The sequence below is a fragment of the Eleginops maclovinus genome, chromosome 4, assembly GCF_036324505.1.
Source record: "Eleginops maclovinus isolate JMC-PN-2008 ecotype Puerto Natales chromosome 4, JC_Emac_rtc_rv5, whole genome shotgun sequence".
Taxonomy (NCBI): domain Eukaryota; kingdom Metazoa; phylum Chordata; class Actinopteri; order Perciformes; family Eleginopidae; genus Eleginops; species Eleginops maclovinus.
This window is the reverse complement of record NC_086352.1, coordinates 6,964,501-6,983,752: the sequence shown is the minus strand read 5'-3', so window position 1 is coordinate 6,983,752 and position 19,252 is coordinate 6,964,501. Positions and strand designations below refer to the sequence as shown.

Here is a 19,252-nt window from a genome sequence, read left to right as displayed (position 1 = left end):
TCGCTCTGGTACATTTTTCAAATCAGATTTCAGATTCACTAAACTACTCGCTTAACCTCCAGTTATTGTGCTTTGTTCTTTTGAACATATTACAAAAACACTAAAGTGTCTTTTTGTTTTTTAAATGTAAGACATTAGTTTCCCATTCTTAACCCCCGAAACAAACCCACAGGGAATAGTTCACTGCATCTTCAAGTGTTAATACATTTCTAATTGGATGATTTTGTTTAAATGTGTCTGTAGTTGATGTTTTTATATCTCTGTGTTTATTTACTAATGATAAACCAGTTATATTGCCACATGCGTTTTTTCAAATTGCAATATGGACTAGTGCAATATCCAAAATGCAGTAAGGACATTTTAGTTAAAACAGGAATACATGTGAATATATTCTAAATGAATTCTAAATACATATTTTTTGGGTTAAGATCCTCATTTTCACATATATCTAAAACAAATAAGTGTGTGAACGATGTTTAAAATATCAGAATCATTTGATAACCCAAAGTAGTTCATTCTTTCAAAAGGTTCCTGAAATCTAAGCGGTTCATTGACGTAGCTTTCTATCATTAATAGAAAATTAAGGATTTTAAGCACGCTATACACTTTTGCAAGTAATCTAATCCACATTTAATCTAAAAGACCTGTATTATTTGGCAAATATGAAGTCTGATTAGAGAAATGCCCCAGAGCGACAGATAAAACTGTGTTTCTGCGACAGAAACGTCTGGCTGTCCTGAAGGCAGCTTGGAAACGAGGCGTTCACCACAGAAGCGTCCAGCCAATCAGGGTAGACTAACCGTGGGAGGCGTGGCTGCCAAACTTTCCATCTCTTCATGAGTGACCCAAACGTTTCCTGTGGTCTGATCATGTGACACCCCCCATTCACAAGTGAGAGAGAAGTGTGTGAAGAGGGAAGAGTGATGAAGGAGGACAGAGAGAGAGACAGTGGAGAGAAGAGGTTTCATTCATGGTTATCACGGTTAGAGAAGATCAGAACCAGCAGAGCGGCAGAGAACTGGTGTTGCTCTGGTCTAAGTTAGTAAAACCTTTCTTATTTCTGGTCTAAAATAAAGATATTTAGTTTACAGACATAAACACAGTTACTACACTTTGTGGCAAGGTAGATCCTTTTTTTTTAGGACCTTTTACTGGCACTCTGAATTAAATTTAAGACTAAGACCATTTTTCTTGTATCTGGGTCTGTGTGACGTTTACACAAAACACATAAACATTGTAACATCAAGTTGGATCCGAGACTTGTTTAGTGCCACAAGACTGAAGTTAAAGACTACTGGTACGCTTAATTGTTTTGCTATATGAATCTAAATCTATGACATAATGCATCGTCCATGATAAATAAAATCCCATTTCTTAGCGCTTCAAACTGTTCAAATAAGACTTTTGAAGTATGAATATCTGGTCAAACAATCATTATAATTTAAGGCCTGAACTTTAGATCCATACACATAAAATATTCACATTTAAGAAAGTTTAATAAAGAGAATTACATTTTAAAAATGACTCAATTTGATGAATCTATTATTAAAATAGGCTCTGATTAATTTAATAGCCTCTCAATAAATTATTACATTTGTGCAGCTCTTTGAACCAGTGCGACCCCACCATTAGTACATGTTATCAGTCGTTGAAATGTTAGCAATAAAAGTAGCATGCTCATCCAGAGAGAGAGGCTTCATAAAGAGCGATCAGGAAACATATTAGTAAGTGTGTGTGTGTGTGTGTGTGTGTGTGTGTGTGTGTGTGTGTGTGTGTGTGTGTGTGAACCCGTCAGTAAAGTACCGTTCTGGAGGTGGGGGGCGCGGAGGGGCTGGTGAGGGACATGATCTCCTGGATGGCGAGGCGCAGCTTCAGGCGGTGCAGCGGGTTGCTGATCCCGATCTCTCTCTGGATCTCTGTGTCCGACAGCGCCGACATGATGGCGCCGCTCTTCACGTTGGCTCGACACGCCGCCACGTACCAGGCCGGCATGCCCACCCACAGCTGAAGAAGTAAATGTCCTGATGCATTCATTTGTTCATCACAGCTGATTTGAATTACTTTATTTACTACTGCTCGATATTTTAAGTATTTTATGGTTTTATCTTTCCAACTTTATCACATATTTTCACATCATCAGGAGTTTATTATACCCAGCAACCATTAGCTGGCTATAAGTGTATGATCTTTAAACCTGGAATACAAGAATCAAGAGGCAAAAAGTAGCTTAAAATGAAAATGTGTGTGTGTCGTACCTCCAGCCACACCACCACAGTGGGTCCGTCCCACTGAGCGAAGGGCAGGCCCTGCATGCGAGCCTCCTCCAGCAGCTCATGTCTGAGACACAACATTTACATTACAATCAAACGCTAAACGACTTCACTACATTCAAAACACACCACAGTCCATCAGAAAGTCCCAATATGCACGTCATCACGTCCACGTTTGGAGAGGATATGCACACAGACCCAGAGACATGCAGACTCAAACAGAGAGCAGGAGTTTGAGAGAAAACAGGAGAAACCCAGGGAGACTCAAACAGACACAAAATCATATCTATCTTACATTTTTCATCCAGTTTGGAGTCACATTTTTAGAATATACACCCTAGATCTTGGTCATTTTTAACTACATATTGAAGAGGATGGAATATTTGAATTATCTGAAGTCTGGATTGAAAGAGCGAAACAAGCTGAGCTAACTTTAACCTGTAGCTCTAAGCCTCTCCCTCCTGCATCAACCAGTGAAACTGTAATTCAACTGATCTATGAGGGGCTTTTACAGGTTTTAATCACAAAGTCTGGAGAAGACCTCTGCTCCAGGTACAAAGCTCCTGGACGATGATTACTGAAGGAACACTAGCTGAGATATACTGTTTACAATGTTGGCAGTAGTGGTGAAGAAAGCATCTAAGGTAACCCTAGGCTATCACTTTACACCACCACCACAGTCTGGTGATTTACCTCAATTACACATTGTGATATTAACAGGATTAACAATAATTATCAGGCCTACACTGTCCAGATGTTAAAAGAGCTGGATTGAGGATTGGAAAAATATTAGTCAGAAGTGCTTTCTCCCAGAACCAGTGCTTAGAGAGTCCACTTAGAGAGCTGTCGTCAGTATGGATGCATTCATCAACTGCAACATGCGTAGAGGGAAGTATTCAGGGCAGGACAAAGGATATTTATAATCCTGTGCATCCATGCCATGCACATTCTTAGTTTGTAATGAAAACACAATGCTTTAAAATGATGGCCACTAGATGGGGCTGTTGCTGCATATCACTGGTAGAAATCAAGCCCACAGATAGCATGTTCTCAGCTAGCATTAGCTTCAATATGAGGACTAATGGATGAGAAACCTCAGAAAAACGTCATTGTTGTTATCTTTCCAGAAGTGCATCATGCTCCAAAAAGGAAAAACACTGCGAGAGGAAAATGTGCCACTCACTAAAACTCAGCACACACACATTCCTGTTAGTTAAGCTCCTCTGTGGAAAGCAGGGTAAAGAGCAGCGTGGAAAAGCCATCAAACAGTCGGAGGGGACAGAAGTCAGGGGTCCGTCAGGGTTATTGGTGAATGGGGGAGGGGGGGTGTGGAAAGAAGATAAAGCAAAGCAACGTGAACCGACTTACCCTGTCTTTGGACTACACATGGAATGAGAAGGGGATGATAAAAAAGAAGAAGAGGGACGATGACAAAACGATAAAGAGACAGAATGATTTGAGCTGCATGGAAGCAAAAAAAAAATACCATCTGTAGTTTAATCGCACAAAATTAAACGTGAAGTGAAATAAAAACATGATGGGGTGTGCGATGGAAAGAAGAGCTGATAGGAATGAGCGTGAGCTGGGTGGCAGGGAGTGAGCAGAGCCACAAGCCCACAACAACACTCATAACACTGGCTATAGAGTGGTGCAGGGATGAGTCCTAAAACCTGGGAATGAGTCAGCCTTTTTCCTACAAGCTGAAGAGATTTTAATTCTACGATATTAAAGAGGTCAGTAAATATCCCAGTGCTGAATTTTGAATTTATTCAAGTGTCTAAATGAGACGACTAAACGTCATCACGCCCAACATTAGCCGCCTTTAGCTTAGCGGTGGTGAGGTGAAGTCATGTGACCGTGCTGTAGTTCCTTTATAGCCCAACATTAGCTGCCTTTAGCTTAGCGGTGGTGAGGTGAAGTCATGTGACCGTGCTGTAGTTCCTTTATAGCCCAACATTAGCCGCTTTTAGCTTAGTGGTGCTGAAGTCATGTGACCGGGCTGTAGTTCCTTTAAAGCCCAACATTAGATATGTGGAGATTATACTGCTGTACAAAACGTGTAAGTATCATAAACATAACATCATTTTCTGCTACAATGGAAAAACCCAATGGCGAAATCCCATTGAACCGGGTCATGCTGCCTTCAGGGACCAACTAAAAAAAAAAAAAATCATCACTGCAGCACTTTATAGGCGTCCTGCTTCCGGGATAATTCAAGGACAATTCCCATGATAGAAATGTGTCTTAAGATTGTAACAACTGCATAAAAATCAAACAGCTACAACTTCAAGTAGCTGCCATATTTACCTTTAACACTTCAGACAACATTACAGTCTTTAAGTGTTCCTTTCTTTTTAACAAACAAAAAGCTCTACAGGCATTAGGGGGGGAAAACCAGAATCTCGTCAGTGCATTTCATTATAAATCATTGCTGGATGGACGGATACAAATGGCATCCTTTTTCATTTCTCCAATTAGTGAAACACTGCTGGAAAAAAACATGTTGGGTTATTTTACATTATGTGGAACGATTCATTTCAAAAAGGGAGGAAACCTACTTCTTCTGCAGCTTCCTGTTCTTCTCTGCCGGGCCCCCAAGGGTGCCCATCCCTAAACCGTCTTTAGGAGAGCCCTCCGCCTCGGGTGTGCCGGCTGGAAACAGAAAGTTCAGAGATATAAGAGGGACACAGAAACGCTCGAAGCATGGAGTTTTCAAGTAAATGTACAGAGAGTCCTGGTCCGTGGCATTCAACCAGTCTTTCCTTCTTTCTTCATCTTAAAAGGGGGAAATTAGTTGTGAATTCCTGCTGTAGTGTTTTAAAGACCCTGTGTTTTGTGCCTGACCTTGGCTGGGGGAGTCCTTGCCGGGAATGCTGGGTCGGCCCTTCTCCTTCTTCCCGAAGAGGCGTCCGATGGAGGACTTGATGCTCTTCTTCTTGGCCGCTTTGTTCAGGGAGTCCTGGCTGCTGTTGCTGCTGCTGGGGTTACTGCCCTGACCGTCCTGCAGGCCGGACAGGCTGAAGGGGGAGAAAGAGGGGAGGTTAGAGGGAGAGAAGACTCAAGAGAGTAGTAGTAGACAGGAACGGGTTTAGGGTTTACTTAAAGTTGGAATAAAAATGCAGACTTCATAAAACATCTTTGTTTGTTACAGATGCTTTCTTATAAATTCACCCTGATCAATTTTGCATATATTTTCAATGACAATGTGGATATTTTCAAAAAATGATCATCCATTCAACATTGTAAATCACTTTGCCATCATTTGTAATGTCAGTCAAAATAATCCAATGCAGGAGGAGGACAAAAGAAAACAGAACAAGCTTGACTTTTAAATCAACTAAAACATGACCAACGAAGAAAAATGTCAATGTGTCAAAGGCAATATACGCAGGTCTCACCCCCGGATGTCTCTGATGTCCTCGTGGCTGGCGGCGTGTCCGGCGTCTCTGTTCAGGCGCATTGAGCGCGGCGTGGTGGGGGGAGACGTCTCACAGCGGATCGTGGCTTTATCGTCCTGAGCAGACTGAGAGGGGGGAGGGGAGTTACAGGGGGAGAGATTACTTCATTTACTCCGTGCAGACATGAGGGAAGGAAATAAACACAAGAAATCCTTCACAGAAACAAACAGCTAATCATCAAGCAGCTACACACAGTCTGTCATCAGTACACACACTTACTGGTGTTGGTGTTTTTATCTGTAATAAAGTTGAATTCTGATTGTGTGTCTGCATGTAGGAGTGTCTTTTTGTGCTTAGAAATTATAATATAGATGAATTATGTAAATAATAATAATAAAATAATTCCTCTTTATTTCCTATAATTTGTTCATTAGAAAATAATTAAAATGACACAAATAATAATAACTAAATATAAATAATAAAAATATAATAATAAATATGATTTCTTTATCAATGTGAGATATATTTAAACATTTACTCAGTTATCAAAATACCTGCAAGTAATTTTAACATTACAATGGGTAGTTTGAATTTGACTAAATTGCAATTTGAGATGCAGAACATGTGGATAAGTGTTTCTTAAATTTGCTTTAAACCAATCAATCAATAATCAAAGTGGTTGTAATCTAATTCTGTCTTTATCAAACAAGCATTAACCAACTCTTTTGGCTCCAGAATAACAAAACAGATAAAAGGAAACACAAATAAAATCTGCTCTGTGAGCCACCGTAGTGGACAGGAACAACACAATTACCACATACGTTTTCTAATCTAACTCTAATGTTTCAAACACAAATTATACAGGATCGTGGGTTTTTGGGGGGATGATGAAGGTGACAGAAACTGACAGAGCCTAGTGAAGCGTTTCTCTAGTTTACCTTCCTGCGGTGCTTGCGCAGGTCACTAGGCTGAAGCGTGGCAAAAAAAAAGGAGAGAAGAAGAAGAGCCGTTAGTGAGACGCACATCAGAGCTGCAGCAGAAACCAAGCCATGCACAAACACACCGGAGCAGGAATCAGAACAAGGTATAAGTCACTGGGGATCCCGTCAAGTAACCCCTGTATATTGGCACACACACACACACACACACACACACACACACACAGTCAGTTTAATTGAGCGTCGAAGACGTGCAGATCTTGGGAAAATAAAGTATTTCGGAGCACCAGTGTCACTGCAAATCATTCAAAGTCAGGATGGGTGCAGACTAGATAAAAGAGAAGAAGAAAGGGAGGAGAGGAACTATAGCCTGGAAGAACGCAAATAGCAGAGCAGCTAGCTTCTAATCAACACCAATCACAGGTGACGAGGCTGTGCGCAGGTTAGCTTGAATGCTATCTGATTGCTTTTGCTTTAAGGGGGTTTACACTCAGGCCCGGGGGCAGTGTAACACCTGAATTTCTGAAGAAGTTTGACTCTTTAAAAAAGGAGGGGAGGAGGGAGGGGTTTCTGTTCCCCTGCTGCATTCCTCACAGGACTGGCATTAGCAGAGCAAATAAACCGTCAGCATGCCACATTTCTACGCTGGTTTCTCTTGCCCCTAGGAGGAAAATACCTAATCGCTCATTTCCTCTGCTCATCTGTCTCAGCGAGGAAGAGATTAGGGAGATATAAAAGGGAAACAGGAAGAGGAAATTGAGAAGGGGAGGAGAAATGCATGTAATTACCCAAAATGCTCCTCTTTTATTGAGTCTTCTTGTTAGGAATGTTTGAATAGGCTTTAAAGCCAGATTCAATCGTTCACTCAGCTTTATCTCAGAGACTAAAAGCAGCTCTTCTTTCATGTCTGTAATGTTTCACAGCCGTGCTTCAATAAACTTTATGACAGCAGAACAGAGAGCCAGCCTTTCATGCTGACGTAGAATGGGAATAAACAAGGATTTCATTTTGTATTTTTAAATAAATCAATAAATAAGATTCATAATGGAAAATTGTGACAATTAGTATACATTTGCCACCCGGGAAATGTAACAAGGACTATAAAAAATGCTGTTCTGCTTTTAAATGTCCAATAAAACGAATGAATATGTTTTGAAACTGTGTTTAAAAAAGTCTGGATGCAGAGGAGGAGTTGTTTTAAGGTTAATGTCAACAAAATATCCTATAATACATTCTCTTTTTCCATTACGCAGTCTATCCCAGAGTAACCTGCACCTATTTTAAACACCCACTACTCAGGTGTATGTGTCAGGAACCAACTGGAGAATTGGCTTTACGTTTCCTTATTTCAATAGAAAGGGAACGTCTTTAAAGCAGATCCTTAATTTAATTACCTAATGAAACCTGTTTTAAGTCCATTGTGTTCCCAAATACGATGTTCTGTGCAGTTATTCTCGGAGCAGAGTAAGGTGGGGGGGGGGGGTCCCGTGTGTTTTTGGAGATATCAAACGGAAAAGCACGGAGAGGAAGCGGCAGACTGCACCCACCCAGGGAGGAAGAGGAGGGAGGGGCTGTGGAAAGTTCTGCAGGTACCTGGAAGTACGGGGCATAGCTACAAGCCTGAGGGGGGGGGCTGAAGCCAGCTGCCGCACAGGGCAGGTAAGTGACTGTCTGCTGGATGATGTACGGCTCAGAGCAGTACTGCTACAGCGAGGGGCGTCACATACACAGGGTTACACACACTCTCACACACAAGGTGTTAGTACACTGAGGTCAAACTGTTTAATTACAACACCAACATGGAACGGCAAGCAGTGTCATCGTTAGGGCATTATTAAAGGGGTCATAACGCTTTTTAAATGTTGATTTGAAGCATTTTTCAAGCATTTTCAAGGTATTGGTGTTATTTTTGGATGGATCTAAATAGTTATTATAAATGCCAAGAAAATAAACATTAGGTTTGCAGAACTCCTTTAAACCAACTGCAAAAAATGTGAGAAAGTGCCTTTATATACTTATCAATCAACCTAGTGTCACTGTCTATTCAACCAGCTGTTAAAATCAACTTTGACCTGTTTTTTAATTCAAGCATATCATCAAGTTATCAAAGCATTCAAAACATTAACGATAGAAATTATGGAATTTTTTAATGATTATATTTAAGGATATTCTTAACCTTGAAAATATAACAATTAAAATGTGACATTTATTTAGGGGATTTATGAGAATTTAAGGATATTCCTTACATTGTAAACATAATTAATAAATATCATATTTGAAAGTAATTTAGAATTCTTGGATATTCCTAACTTTTTAAAAAATATCAATTATAATAAAGCAATTTCTCAAGTATTTTATTAGGATTCAAGGAAATTCCTTTTATTTAAAACATGCTAATTAAAATCACTTTCTTTGGTATTATGATTAAATGCAAGGAGTCGTTTCCGAGTATTTTATCAGGATTTAAGGAAATTCCTAACCTTGAGACGAAGCGATCTTAAAATGGGAGTTAATGTGTTACTCAGAGCAGTTGGTGGATTAGAAACACATGAAAGTGAAGAGAGTTTTACCAAGGTCATGACCCCCATGCGGTCCAGCTCTCTGTTGGGCTACGGGGGACACGGCGGGGGGTGGAGCTGCCGGAGCCTGGGGGGGAACCGCCCAGCGAGGAGCCGGCACACAGAGAGGGGGGGAGGGAGCTCATGGAGCGGAAACGTCCTCCCAGACTCTCCCCGCTGCCGACCCGGCACTCGATCTCCTCGGCCCGGATCGCCGTGTTCTCCTTCTCCTCCTGGATCATCCTGCAGGGAGAGAGCAGGGAGACGGAGGAGTTAGATTATAGCTGTTAATACCAGATTCCAAATGTATTCTGTGTGTTTGTATTGCATATTATTTCCTGTAGATGTTGGTTTTTCTACCGTTGATTTGCATTTATTTACTGTTTTTATTTTATCTCAACTGCTGCTGGGACAAAACTATTTACCCATTTATAATCAATAAGTGCATCTAATCTAATTCATTTTAACTGGATTTAATTTAATCATATTATTGCACTCCAGACAATTTCATGAAGCATATAGAAGGTATGAATTGCAGATTTAATAAATCCATGAATAACAAAATAACAGTGAATTCACGGTGAATTTTTTTCTGCATTAAATCAAAGTCGGGAACTCTGTCTCTAATTAATAAATGTATTAAAAAACATGAATAATAAACGTGAATTAAATAATAATTAAATAACACAAAAAGAAATATATTTTTTTCCAGAAAATAATTGAATTATAATTGTGTAAATAACCTTATAATAACAGAGAAAGTACAAAAGATACCAGACCCTTTGCAAGTTGTTAGATGAGTTAACTAGATTTAAAAGTAGAAATAGCATACTCTAAAAATACTCCATTAAAGTGAAAGATCTGAACTCAAAATGTAAAATAAATATGTAATATAATCAACAAAAAGTACCTATTCTCTAGAAATAGAACTTTGTGGATGTTTAGCTTATGTGTAATACTTTATATACCATTCAGTAGTTTACCTGCATCATATTATAGAACATTATATGTTTTCAATTTCAAAAGTAACTCTAATTTACTGGAGAAAATGTATAATATTTCCTGTAAGATGAAGAAGTATAAGGTACAGCAGAATGGAAGTACTCAAGTACAAATGCGTAAATGTAATCAGCTCCTTTCCCCCTCTGCCTGTACCTGATCTCGTTGTTGATGGCGTCCAGCTGTTCCTGCAGCATGAGGGCGAGGGTCTGAGCGTCGGCCTGGCCCCCGGGGGACAGCATGTCCACGGAGCTGAACATGGTCTCCCGGTCCTCCTCTAGGTCCGAGGCGTCCATGTCGCTCTCGAACGCCTGCGCCACATTCGCTAGGACGTTGGCCTGCTGCATGCGCTCCCACTCCTGCTCATTCAGCGTCTGCACCTGGAGCAACGACCCAGAGAAAACAGAGGGAGAGATGAACAGTAAATTAGATATTAAAAGCAGGAAGAGGATTGAAAGACAGTAAGAGCAGGCAGGAGGGAGATGAGAGCTTCAGGGGCAACTGGAGAATGTTTCATTAATGCATTAAGGGACAGAATCATGGTTTACTCCTCCACGTTCACTTACATGTCGCTGAAGTCCAGAGAAGAAGCAAACAGAGAGAAATGGAGAAGAAGAAAATCATCAAAAAGAGCTCAAGCATTAAACAGGTAGAGGGGGGGGGGGGGGCTTCATGATGCAACAGCACATGAAGACAACACGTAAACAACACTAAACATCAAAACATCAAAGTCTAAACAAGTACATTTAATCTGAAATGCATTTCATTTGGACCATTATTTCCCCTTCGTCATATATCTGTGTTTTTTACTCTCTTAGTGGTCTGGGTTGGATTATTTATAGGGTGTTTGGTAAGGGGATTCTTAGCTAACCTGTTTATTCCCCTTAAACGTCATTAGAGGAACAATAAAGCTTGGGATCCATTGAGCTTAAATCCTATCTGATGTTCCAAAGTGTTGTTTTTATTGATAGTCATCCAGCAGCACTTGCTGGTGTCGCTGACCTTTGACGGCTCGTCCCGCATCGCTGCCATGCGTCCCTTCTGCGGCCGCCTCAGCACCAGAGCGCTGCCGTAGTGATCCGAGTTACTGTCCATCATGGAGGAGGCCGACACCGGGTACCTGAAGTCTGGAGTGCTGCCCTGCTGGGAGCGTCTGGAGGAACCAAAGTAACGGAAATGTCAGAAAAACTGAGTTTCTGTCTCTGAAAAGTAGGTTTAAAATAATACTAATCAGCACTTTCTTTTAACTATCATCAATGCATCAGGCTACACTACATGTGATTGGTCCATATGTGCAACACAGATCAGAAATACTTTATTGGACCCAGAGGGGGGCAGACAGTGTCTCACCCGTGCAGTAAGGAGTTGCTCCGGCTCCTCCCCTGCTCGCTCTCCGCCCTCATCGTCTCAATCTGGATCAGAAGCTGCTCCTGTAGGACAGATTCACAGAAGTGTGATCATTTGGTGGGGATGAAAAAGAGTACTAAACTTATTTAAAACAGAACATAAAAGTGAACTGCATTTAATCAGATGTTGCAGTTAGAAGTTAAGGTCCTTATACTTGGAATCCACTACAATTTAAAAGGAACTGCATGGATGATTATCTTTACTACATTTACTCTCAAGCTTTATCTACTTTGCAACAAGATGTATGCATTAACAACTAACTTATAATAGTCTATATTTCTTTTATCAAACCATGTGTTTATTCAACAACAAGCTAGTAGCTTAGAAGGAAACACAATGAGAGATAAAATGGCATCTATAAACATCTATTCTACCTTTTATACTTTTACTCCATTTCGCTGATTATACTTTTTTTAATTCAGGAACATTTCCAACGTAGGACTTCTTGTTGTAACACAGTATTTTGAAAGTGTTGTTTTAGTATATTCACCTAAAGTGAAGGATCTTAAAACACAGATACAGCAGAGAAATCACTCCTAAGGACTCCTCACCTTGTCGTGGTGAGACTCCTCGATCAGCTTCTTGGTGTGCTCCAGTTCTCTGATCAGGGCGTTCTGAAAAATAAACAGTATTCATTATGTCAAAGCATGCAGTGTCCTCCTCTCCGACCCCTCCGACAGCAGCACTGATCACATGTATGTTCCGGTCACCTTGTCCTCCAGCGCAGACATCCTCTCTTTGAGGTGCAGCTGCAGCCTCTCGTTGGACTCGGACAGGAGCTTATCCACCGTCTCAGACAGACGCTTGTTGTGCTCCTCGTTCATCTTCTCTCGCTGCCGTGCCTAGAGACAAAAAGACAGCTTTGTAATAATCACGGTACACACGTTCATCAATGGAGTGTTGCAGGAATGAGATTTAAAACCCTGAGACGAGTCAGCATTTTAGTCCTCGCTCATCTGTCATTTTTCGAGGGACATGCTTCCGACAGAAATACGCCATCACTGCATCTCTTTAATTAAAACTGTGACAGCAGTCTGTCCTCTTCCTCACCCTGAGCAGCTCCTGGTTCTTCTCCTCCAGCTGGGCCTCGTGCTGCCTCAGTCTCTCCTCCACGTTGCCGTGGCGTTCCTCTGCCTAAAAATGGACAAAATAAAACATGTTTCTTAATATATTCAATCCCCTCAGAGCGGAGGAGTGATTCGGTTTACATGCACGTTAATATCAACCTCTACATTAGATAATGTAGACAGTTGAGAGTGTGTATGTTGAGTACATGTATAACTTAATTGAGGTTTTAACTACAATTTGGTCTTTAATATCAACCGGTTGTTGTGCAAATATCTCAACATTTTCAAGAAGATCTTTGGAGAATGAATACGGGATTATAGGTGGTATGTATGTTTTTCCATTAGCCGTGTCAGGAGCTCAGTAGGAATGTTGTCTACTTCAGATTAAGGGGTTATGTGCATGTAAACATAGTCACTGTCTCTGGTGCTAGTGTTCCTTCAGAAGGAGGGGGGGTCACCAACAACAGCCTGAGAAGCAAACAGATACCTCTAACAAGGAAAAGCACCAGCTGCATGAAGAGGACAGCAAAGCAACAGGACAGACAAAATCCACAACCGTAAATCTAATCTACGGATGAGTGCAGGTGTTAATGTGAATCAAGGCTCGTTAAACACCCACAAAGGACTTTCTGAGCTTAAGTCCCTCAGTTTAAAGGACCCAACATGGCCTATTTTGAGACAAAATGAAGTTTAAATAGTGCTTTAATACTAAGGATTTAGAAAATGAGGATGTTATAATCAGAACTAACAGGTTTCACAGAAGCTCACTGAAAAAAGTTATATAATGGAGTGAAATACAATTAAAATAGAGGAAAGTACATCCAAGGAGCTGTGGGAAACATGGTGAATGATTACAATTCATTAATTACGCAGTTTAATCTGCAATTAGGCGTGTTGACAAACATACAGTGTGTATAAGGGCAGATATGATCTGTGTGTCGGTGGGTAAACATGTTTCTGAGATGGGCTGTCCCAGTTCTCTCTCGCTCTACAGGGTAGGGTCTCCTCAAGTCGTTGAGCAAATCAGCTGGCACTTCCTGTTTGTGTTGGAGAACAACAATATGCTTCCATGTTTTGGGACTGGATGAAAAGTATTTGATTTTTCTAAAGATGCTAAAAACAACTTTATTAACAAGTTATTCTCCAATTAACGACCATCAATTAATGATATCATCTCTACAAATATGTATTGAATTGGCTTTTTATAATACACACACCCTCTCCGATATTATATATTAGTTAAACACTTCTTGCTAGGTGTCTGGGACCCTCTTTGTAAAGCTTCAGGGTTTCCCGTTTCTCCATTATATCTTCTAATTGTACCTGCATGAAACACAGCTCAGCAGCACACGACCACAAACACAGAGACAGACACGGGCTCAGTAAGACACCACAGGACTTTAAAATGTGGTCTGAGGCTGCACTTAACCAGGCACTGAAGGCAGAGATGTTTATCAGGTGTTTTTGTTTTCTTTAACCCTCCTGTTGTGGTCGTTTCTCCCTCCTTACTTTGGTGTTTCCAGTGAAATTTGGCCCATTTTGTCTTAAATTCTCTTACAAAAGCCTTTAATCATCACCCAACTTTATTGATCTTTATCTCTTTTAGGATTTAAACAATGTCTCAGTCTCCTGGTGTACATGGATAACTGCAGGGAATACAAAGAATAGACGCTGGAAATGTATTCTAAATCAATATGTTTGATTGTTGTTGGGTGTGTATGATGATAATCTAGGGGTACAAAGTTGACTAAACCACTAAAGAAAAATCAATGAAAGTGGGGATCAGCAATTGTACTTGTTCAAATCTGTGGAGGATATCATAAAGCCTTGAGGCAATGAAATGTAAAACACAATATTTATGATGGATGGAAGTAGCAGACGCCATGACAGGAGGGTTACCTAGTATTTTAGTAGTGTGATCAGTGTCTAACGGCCTGGTTAGGTTCAGTATCAGAACAAATCCTTCCCTCTAATCATGAGTTTTTAATCTCCGAGTGAAGCTACTCTACCTTCTTCTTAGGCTTAGCGCCTTTAGAGCCACACAGAACACACTAAAGAGTTTGACAGGGAGGCGGCAGGAAGAGAGCAGAGCGTGAAGAAATGAGAGAGAGGACAACAGGTTTAATGAGCACGATGAGAGAAAAACAGAAGGACTTTGATGACCGTTCATTCACAGACCTGAGGACAGAACAGGTGGACAGACAGAGGACATGTTGAGTTACAGGAGGTTTAACTCAATGAGGGAACTTAAACTCAACTTCAGAAGACACACTGACTGACTTATGATGGAGACATAAGAGGGTGGATCAAAGAAGGGATGATTTATGTGGATGTTTTGGAGCTGCATGGATGCAATATTTGGAGATTTCTTTCCATTTCTAAGCACGTCTGACTCGACTCAGTGTACCATTGAATATTTAACAGGAGGAAATCAGAATCAGAAATACTTGAATAATCCCACGGGGGAAATTGTTTTTTGTGACAGTTGTGCCGTTTGAGAATGAGCAAAATATAGATAAATAAAATATGATATACAGTTTGATATATATAGGATGTAAGAACGTGCAATAATAGATAAATACACTGAAGAAAATAGAGCAAAATGCGCCATAAAGATTAAATAAGTCTGATGTGAGGGTCAAGGACATTCTGTAAAATGTGTGATGTGGGCTATTTAGACACACTTTGATTACTTGCATAGTTTTTTAATAACATCTGCACTACTTCCCTTCAAATAACTACTACTATAACTCAATTATGCTGTGGGAATATAAGAGAAGGAAGCATATGGGTTTTCTGTGGCTGCAGGAGTTCATTCTCTGCAAGAAATCTCATGTTTAAATGAAGTTGCTAACTCTGAAAATGCAAGTAATACAAGAAATATAAAAGCACGAGGGTAGAAAGTGGAGAACGGAAACAGATTATATTATTGATGTGAAAAGAGGCGCCTGCTTCCATGAGATAAAGGTGATTGTGAGCTTCATTTTCCGAGCGGCCCTGTGAGCCAGTTCCAACACAAATAAGGTGCCGAGCGGACCCGTGGAAGCTGAGCAGCGTCCTCCAGGACAAAGCCTCAAACTATAAATGGATAAAAACACCAGCCAAATCTCTAAAAATAGCTCCCTGTGGATATTTGGAGAAACATAAACAATGGCTTCCTCGGCAGCTTCCTGCAGGGCGGAGCGGGCCGCTGCGACGTAAAGGAAATAATCTCAAGGCCCTGGGAGCTACACACTGTATGCTGAGGTCAGGATCAGCTGGGAGTAATGGTTTATTAATACACAGGTTCCCCAAAGAGACACAGGGAGAGTCAATCAGAGGTTTGCAGGTTTGTCTAAAGTCTAAACGCAGCCCACTTTTTGGCAAATGTCACATGCAGGCTAACAAAATAAAGCGACCATCATTTGAATATCTCCATTTAAACGATCCTATAATTTCCCTTAGAAGCAAATCAGAACGATCTTTTCCGAAAGGGATGCAAAAACAGGAAGTTATATATTAGTTTTTACAGTGTCATTATTATTATTATTTCCCGGTCCCTTTTACATTTATGTTTGATATTCCATCCATTGCACCCTTATGTATACAACACCCTGCTTTATATTGTGTGGACTTCAAAAGTGTTTATAGATTCTTTACCTTCATAGTTTCTCTCCAGTGCCGGTTTATTTCTATTTCTATTTGGAGATGTTTATATTTTAGAAATGTTTATTTATACTTTTTAATTTCCAATGTTCTGCAATGCTATTTGAGATTAATAAAGCATCTTCTTATCTTATTTCAGCCCTGGAAATAACCTCCTTAAAACCCTACCATGCATCCTGAAGAATGAGTATGTATAGACAGACTTTCATCTTTTTTCTCCAAGTCCTGAAACGTATCTCCTATAAAGTGTGCCGTGAAAATGCCTTAATATGTGTTTCTCTGACTACGTTGATATTTAATGACTCTCGGGAGGGCTGTTTTGTCTCGCTTCTACTTGTTGTGTCTTCTGGTACCTTGTCTGTATTAATATTGAATTGAGTTAGTAAAATAAATCCAAATATAAAAAAGATGTCTCTACGTTTGAAGTATTTCATGATCTGTACACACAAAATGAAACATTGAAAATGAAGTTGACTTTGATGATTTAAAAAACAGTCCAAAGGCAGGTGAAGAGGTGCATTGTGGGAGCAGACAGGTGGGGTTACCTTGGTGAGGGCAGCCACCCTCTGAGCCAGCTCGGCCTCCACCTCCGGCAGAGTCTCGGCTTTGCGGAGCGTCTGCTGCAGCTTTTGCTCGGCCAGCTCCAGCTTCTCCTGCAGCTGCCGGTTCCTGTCCTCCGTCTGCAACACACACACACACACACACACACACACACACACACACACACACACACACACACACACACACACACACACACACACACACACACACACACACACACACACACACACACACACACACACACACACACACACACACACACACACACACACACACACACACACACACACACACTTGTTATTAGCAAACACGGAGCAGACTCAGTGCTGCGTCCCGGCCTCGGGGTTTGCTTTCAGGTGGAGAGAGTGGAGGGGAATGAGACTGTAGAGAGAGGGAGACAAAGGGGGGGCAGGAAGTGTGGAGGAGAGCATTCATAAGGACACAAAGAGGGACGAAAGGCAGAAGAAAGGAGGAGAGAGACATCTCCATCTCAGTGAGTTCATGTAAAGAAACAGTCAGTGAGTTCGAGGCATCTCTTTCACTGCCTGCTGCGCCGCCGCTGCGCGAGTACAGCGGCAGGAAGTCGTTAGCAGAAGAGTGAAAACTGACGGGAGAGCTGCGGGCCGTTCCTGCAGGCACACAACTCTCACACACTGAAAACAACATCAAGTGTGTTGATGTGTGGATTATGGCACATTTTATTATTTACTGTTGGTCCATATTGAGATACTGATTATATAACGCAGCTATTTATTACACGTGAAACATCTTGTGGTATAGAATCAATCTCATTTGGGTTAATCTTGTAAAAAAACAGCTTTAATTGAACAACTGTATGATTGTATTTGTCCTTAAATAAGACGTATAATATTCACAATATAATGAGTAAGTGTTTCGTAGCCTTGTAGCCGATCTGGTGCATTTTGACAGAAGCAAGGGCCCCTGAACTGCTGTGAACAAAAAGGATGCCCTTGATTACTTACTTCAATTAAAAGTCTAAACTGTAATTTTGATTTGTTATTTTATTTCATTAATTTGTTTTTTTTTTAGAATTTCTACCTTCTTTAAGTTAAAGTGCTTTGCGGCCAAATGCAGATTATTAGTCATGTTTTTTAGTTTGTTTTATTTTTACTGTATTTATTAAATAAAGTAAATGCACAGAGAAAATATACAAACAAATAAAAAGGTTGAAAAAATCTGCACAGACCTGTAGATCTGATCCCATGTGATGCAGCTGGCTGAATGTTTTAATCTGTGCTCACACTCACTGATGTTTCTAAGTTTTATTCGAGGAGTGGGGGTGGGGGGGGGGTTGTACCTGTCTGAAGAGCGAGTCCTTGTTGGCCACTTCGTTCTCCAGCTTGTCGTTGAGGTCGTGGACGGAGGTGGCCTCCCGCTGAGCCGCCAGGTAGCGCTTCTCCAGGGTGGTGATCCGCTCCTCCATGTCATCCTTCTGAGCCATGGACTACACACACACACACACACACACACACACACACACACACACACACACACACACACACACACACACACACACACACACACACACACACACACACACACACACACACACACACACACACACACACACACACACACACACACACACACACACACACACACACACACACACACACACACACACACCTTTCTTTAATTTCTGTCTTAAATATATTGTTTGTTGCACTATGGGAGAAGCCTGGGACTTCAGATGTTCATTGACCACAACTGTAGCTGGTGTGCAGACAACAATACAGCCTTGATTCCTTGAGAATTTTACTTGAATGTGGATGATTCCGAAGAGCTTCATTCTGCAGTGTACCGATCCCTGATTATATCTTGCTCGGTATACAGAAGAACGCTCCAACGACAAGATGATAAAACCTATTACGTGACAAAATACATTCATTGTATTTATGTTCAGTTTAATCCTCTTCATCCCCTGTGGGACGAACAGTCAGGCCAGAATGAGCTCCAGTTCAATTTGCACCGCTCTGATCACACATCTTCATATATTTTACGCTATATAATAATAGGACAGAGGCAAACAAGTATGCATGTATGTTGCATGCATGCTGACAAACACAATATCCTGCATGATTTCAGTGTGAGTTTGTGTTAGAATTCTTTAAAATACACAGGTTTGTTTTGCTGTATGGATTGGGCGAAATTTAACAACGATTCCTGTGTTAAAAAAAAGAAGTAAAAGCTGAAGTTGCTTTTCGTGCTTCCACATAATTAAAAGTGTTATTTTACTTACAATCTCATCAGCCACAAAACATGGATTTAATATAAATGACTAACTGGTTGAAATAAAAAAAGCTGTCTCATGCAGAGTTACTCACCTCTCTCAGGTCTCTCTGCAGCCGCGTGTTCCCGTCTTCGGACTTGATGAGGTCCTTTCGGGCC

At 40.8% G+C, this 19,252-nt stretch overlaps 1 protein-coding gene across 1 annotated transcript in view; it reads right to left on the bottom strand.

Moving 5' to 3' along the window:
- Positions 1–19,252, bottom strand: part of ppfia1 (PTPRF interacting protein alpha 1) — a 45,761-nt gene that overhangs the window by 6,999 nt on the left and 19,510 nt on the right. Inside the window, 18 exon segments of the mRNA XM_063882570.1 lie at positions 801–863; positions 1,804–2,004; positions 2,256–2,337; positions 4,829–4,922; positions 5,115–5,287; positions 5,669–5,793; positions 6,607–6,636; positions 9,177–9,217; positions 9,220–9,407; positions 10,320–10,543; positions 11,166–11,316; positions 11,514–11,593; positions 12,122–12,184; positions 12,281–12,412; positions 12,621–12,704; positions 16,828–16,962; positions 18,162–18,308; positions 19,189–19,252. The exon segment at positions 19,189–19,252 is cut by the window's right edge and continues 170 nt beyond it. Coding sequence (XP_063738640.1) covers positions 801–863; positions 1,804–2,004; positions 2,256–2,337; positions 4,829–4,922; positions 5,115–5,287; positions 5,669–5,793; positions 6,607–6,636; positions 9,177–9,217; positions 9,220–9,407; positions 10,320–10,543; positions 11,166–11,316; positions 11,514–11,593; positions 12,122–12,184; positions 12,281–12,412; positions 12,621–12,704; positions 16,828–16,962; positions 18,162–18,308; positions 19,189–19,252 — 2,077 coding nt within the window.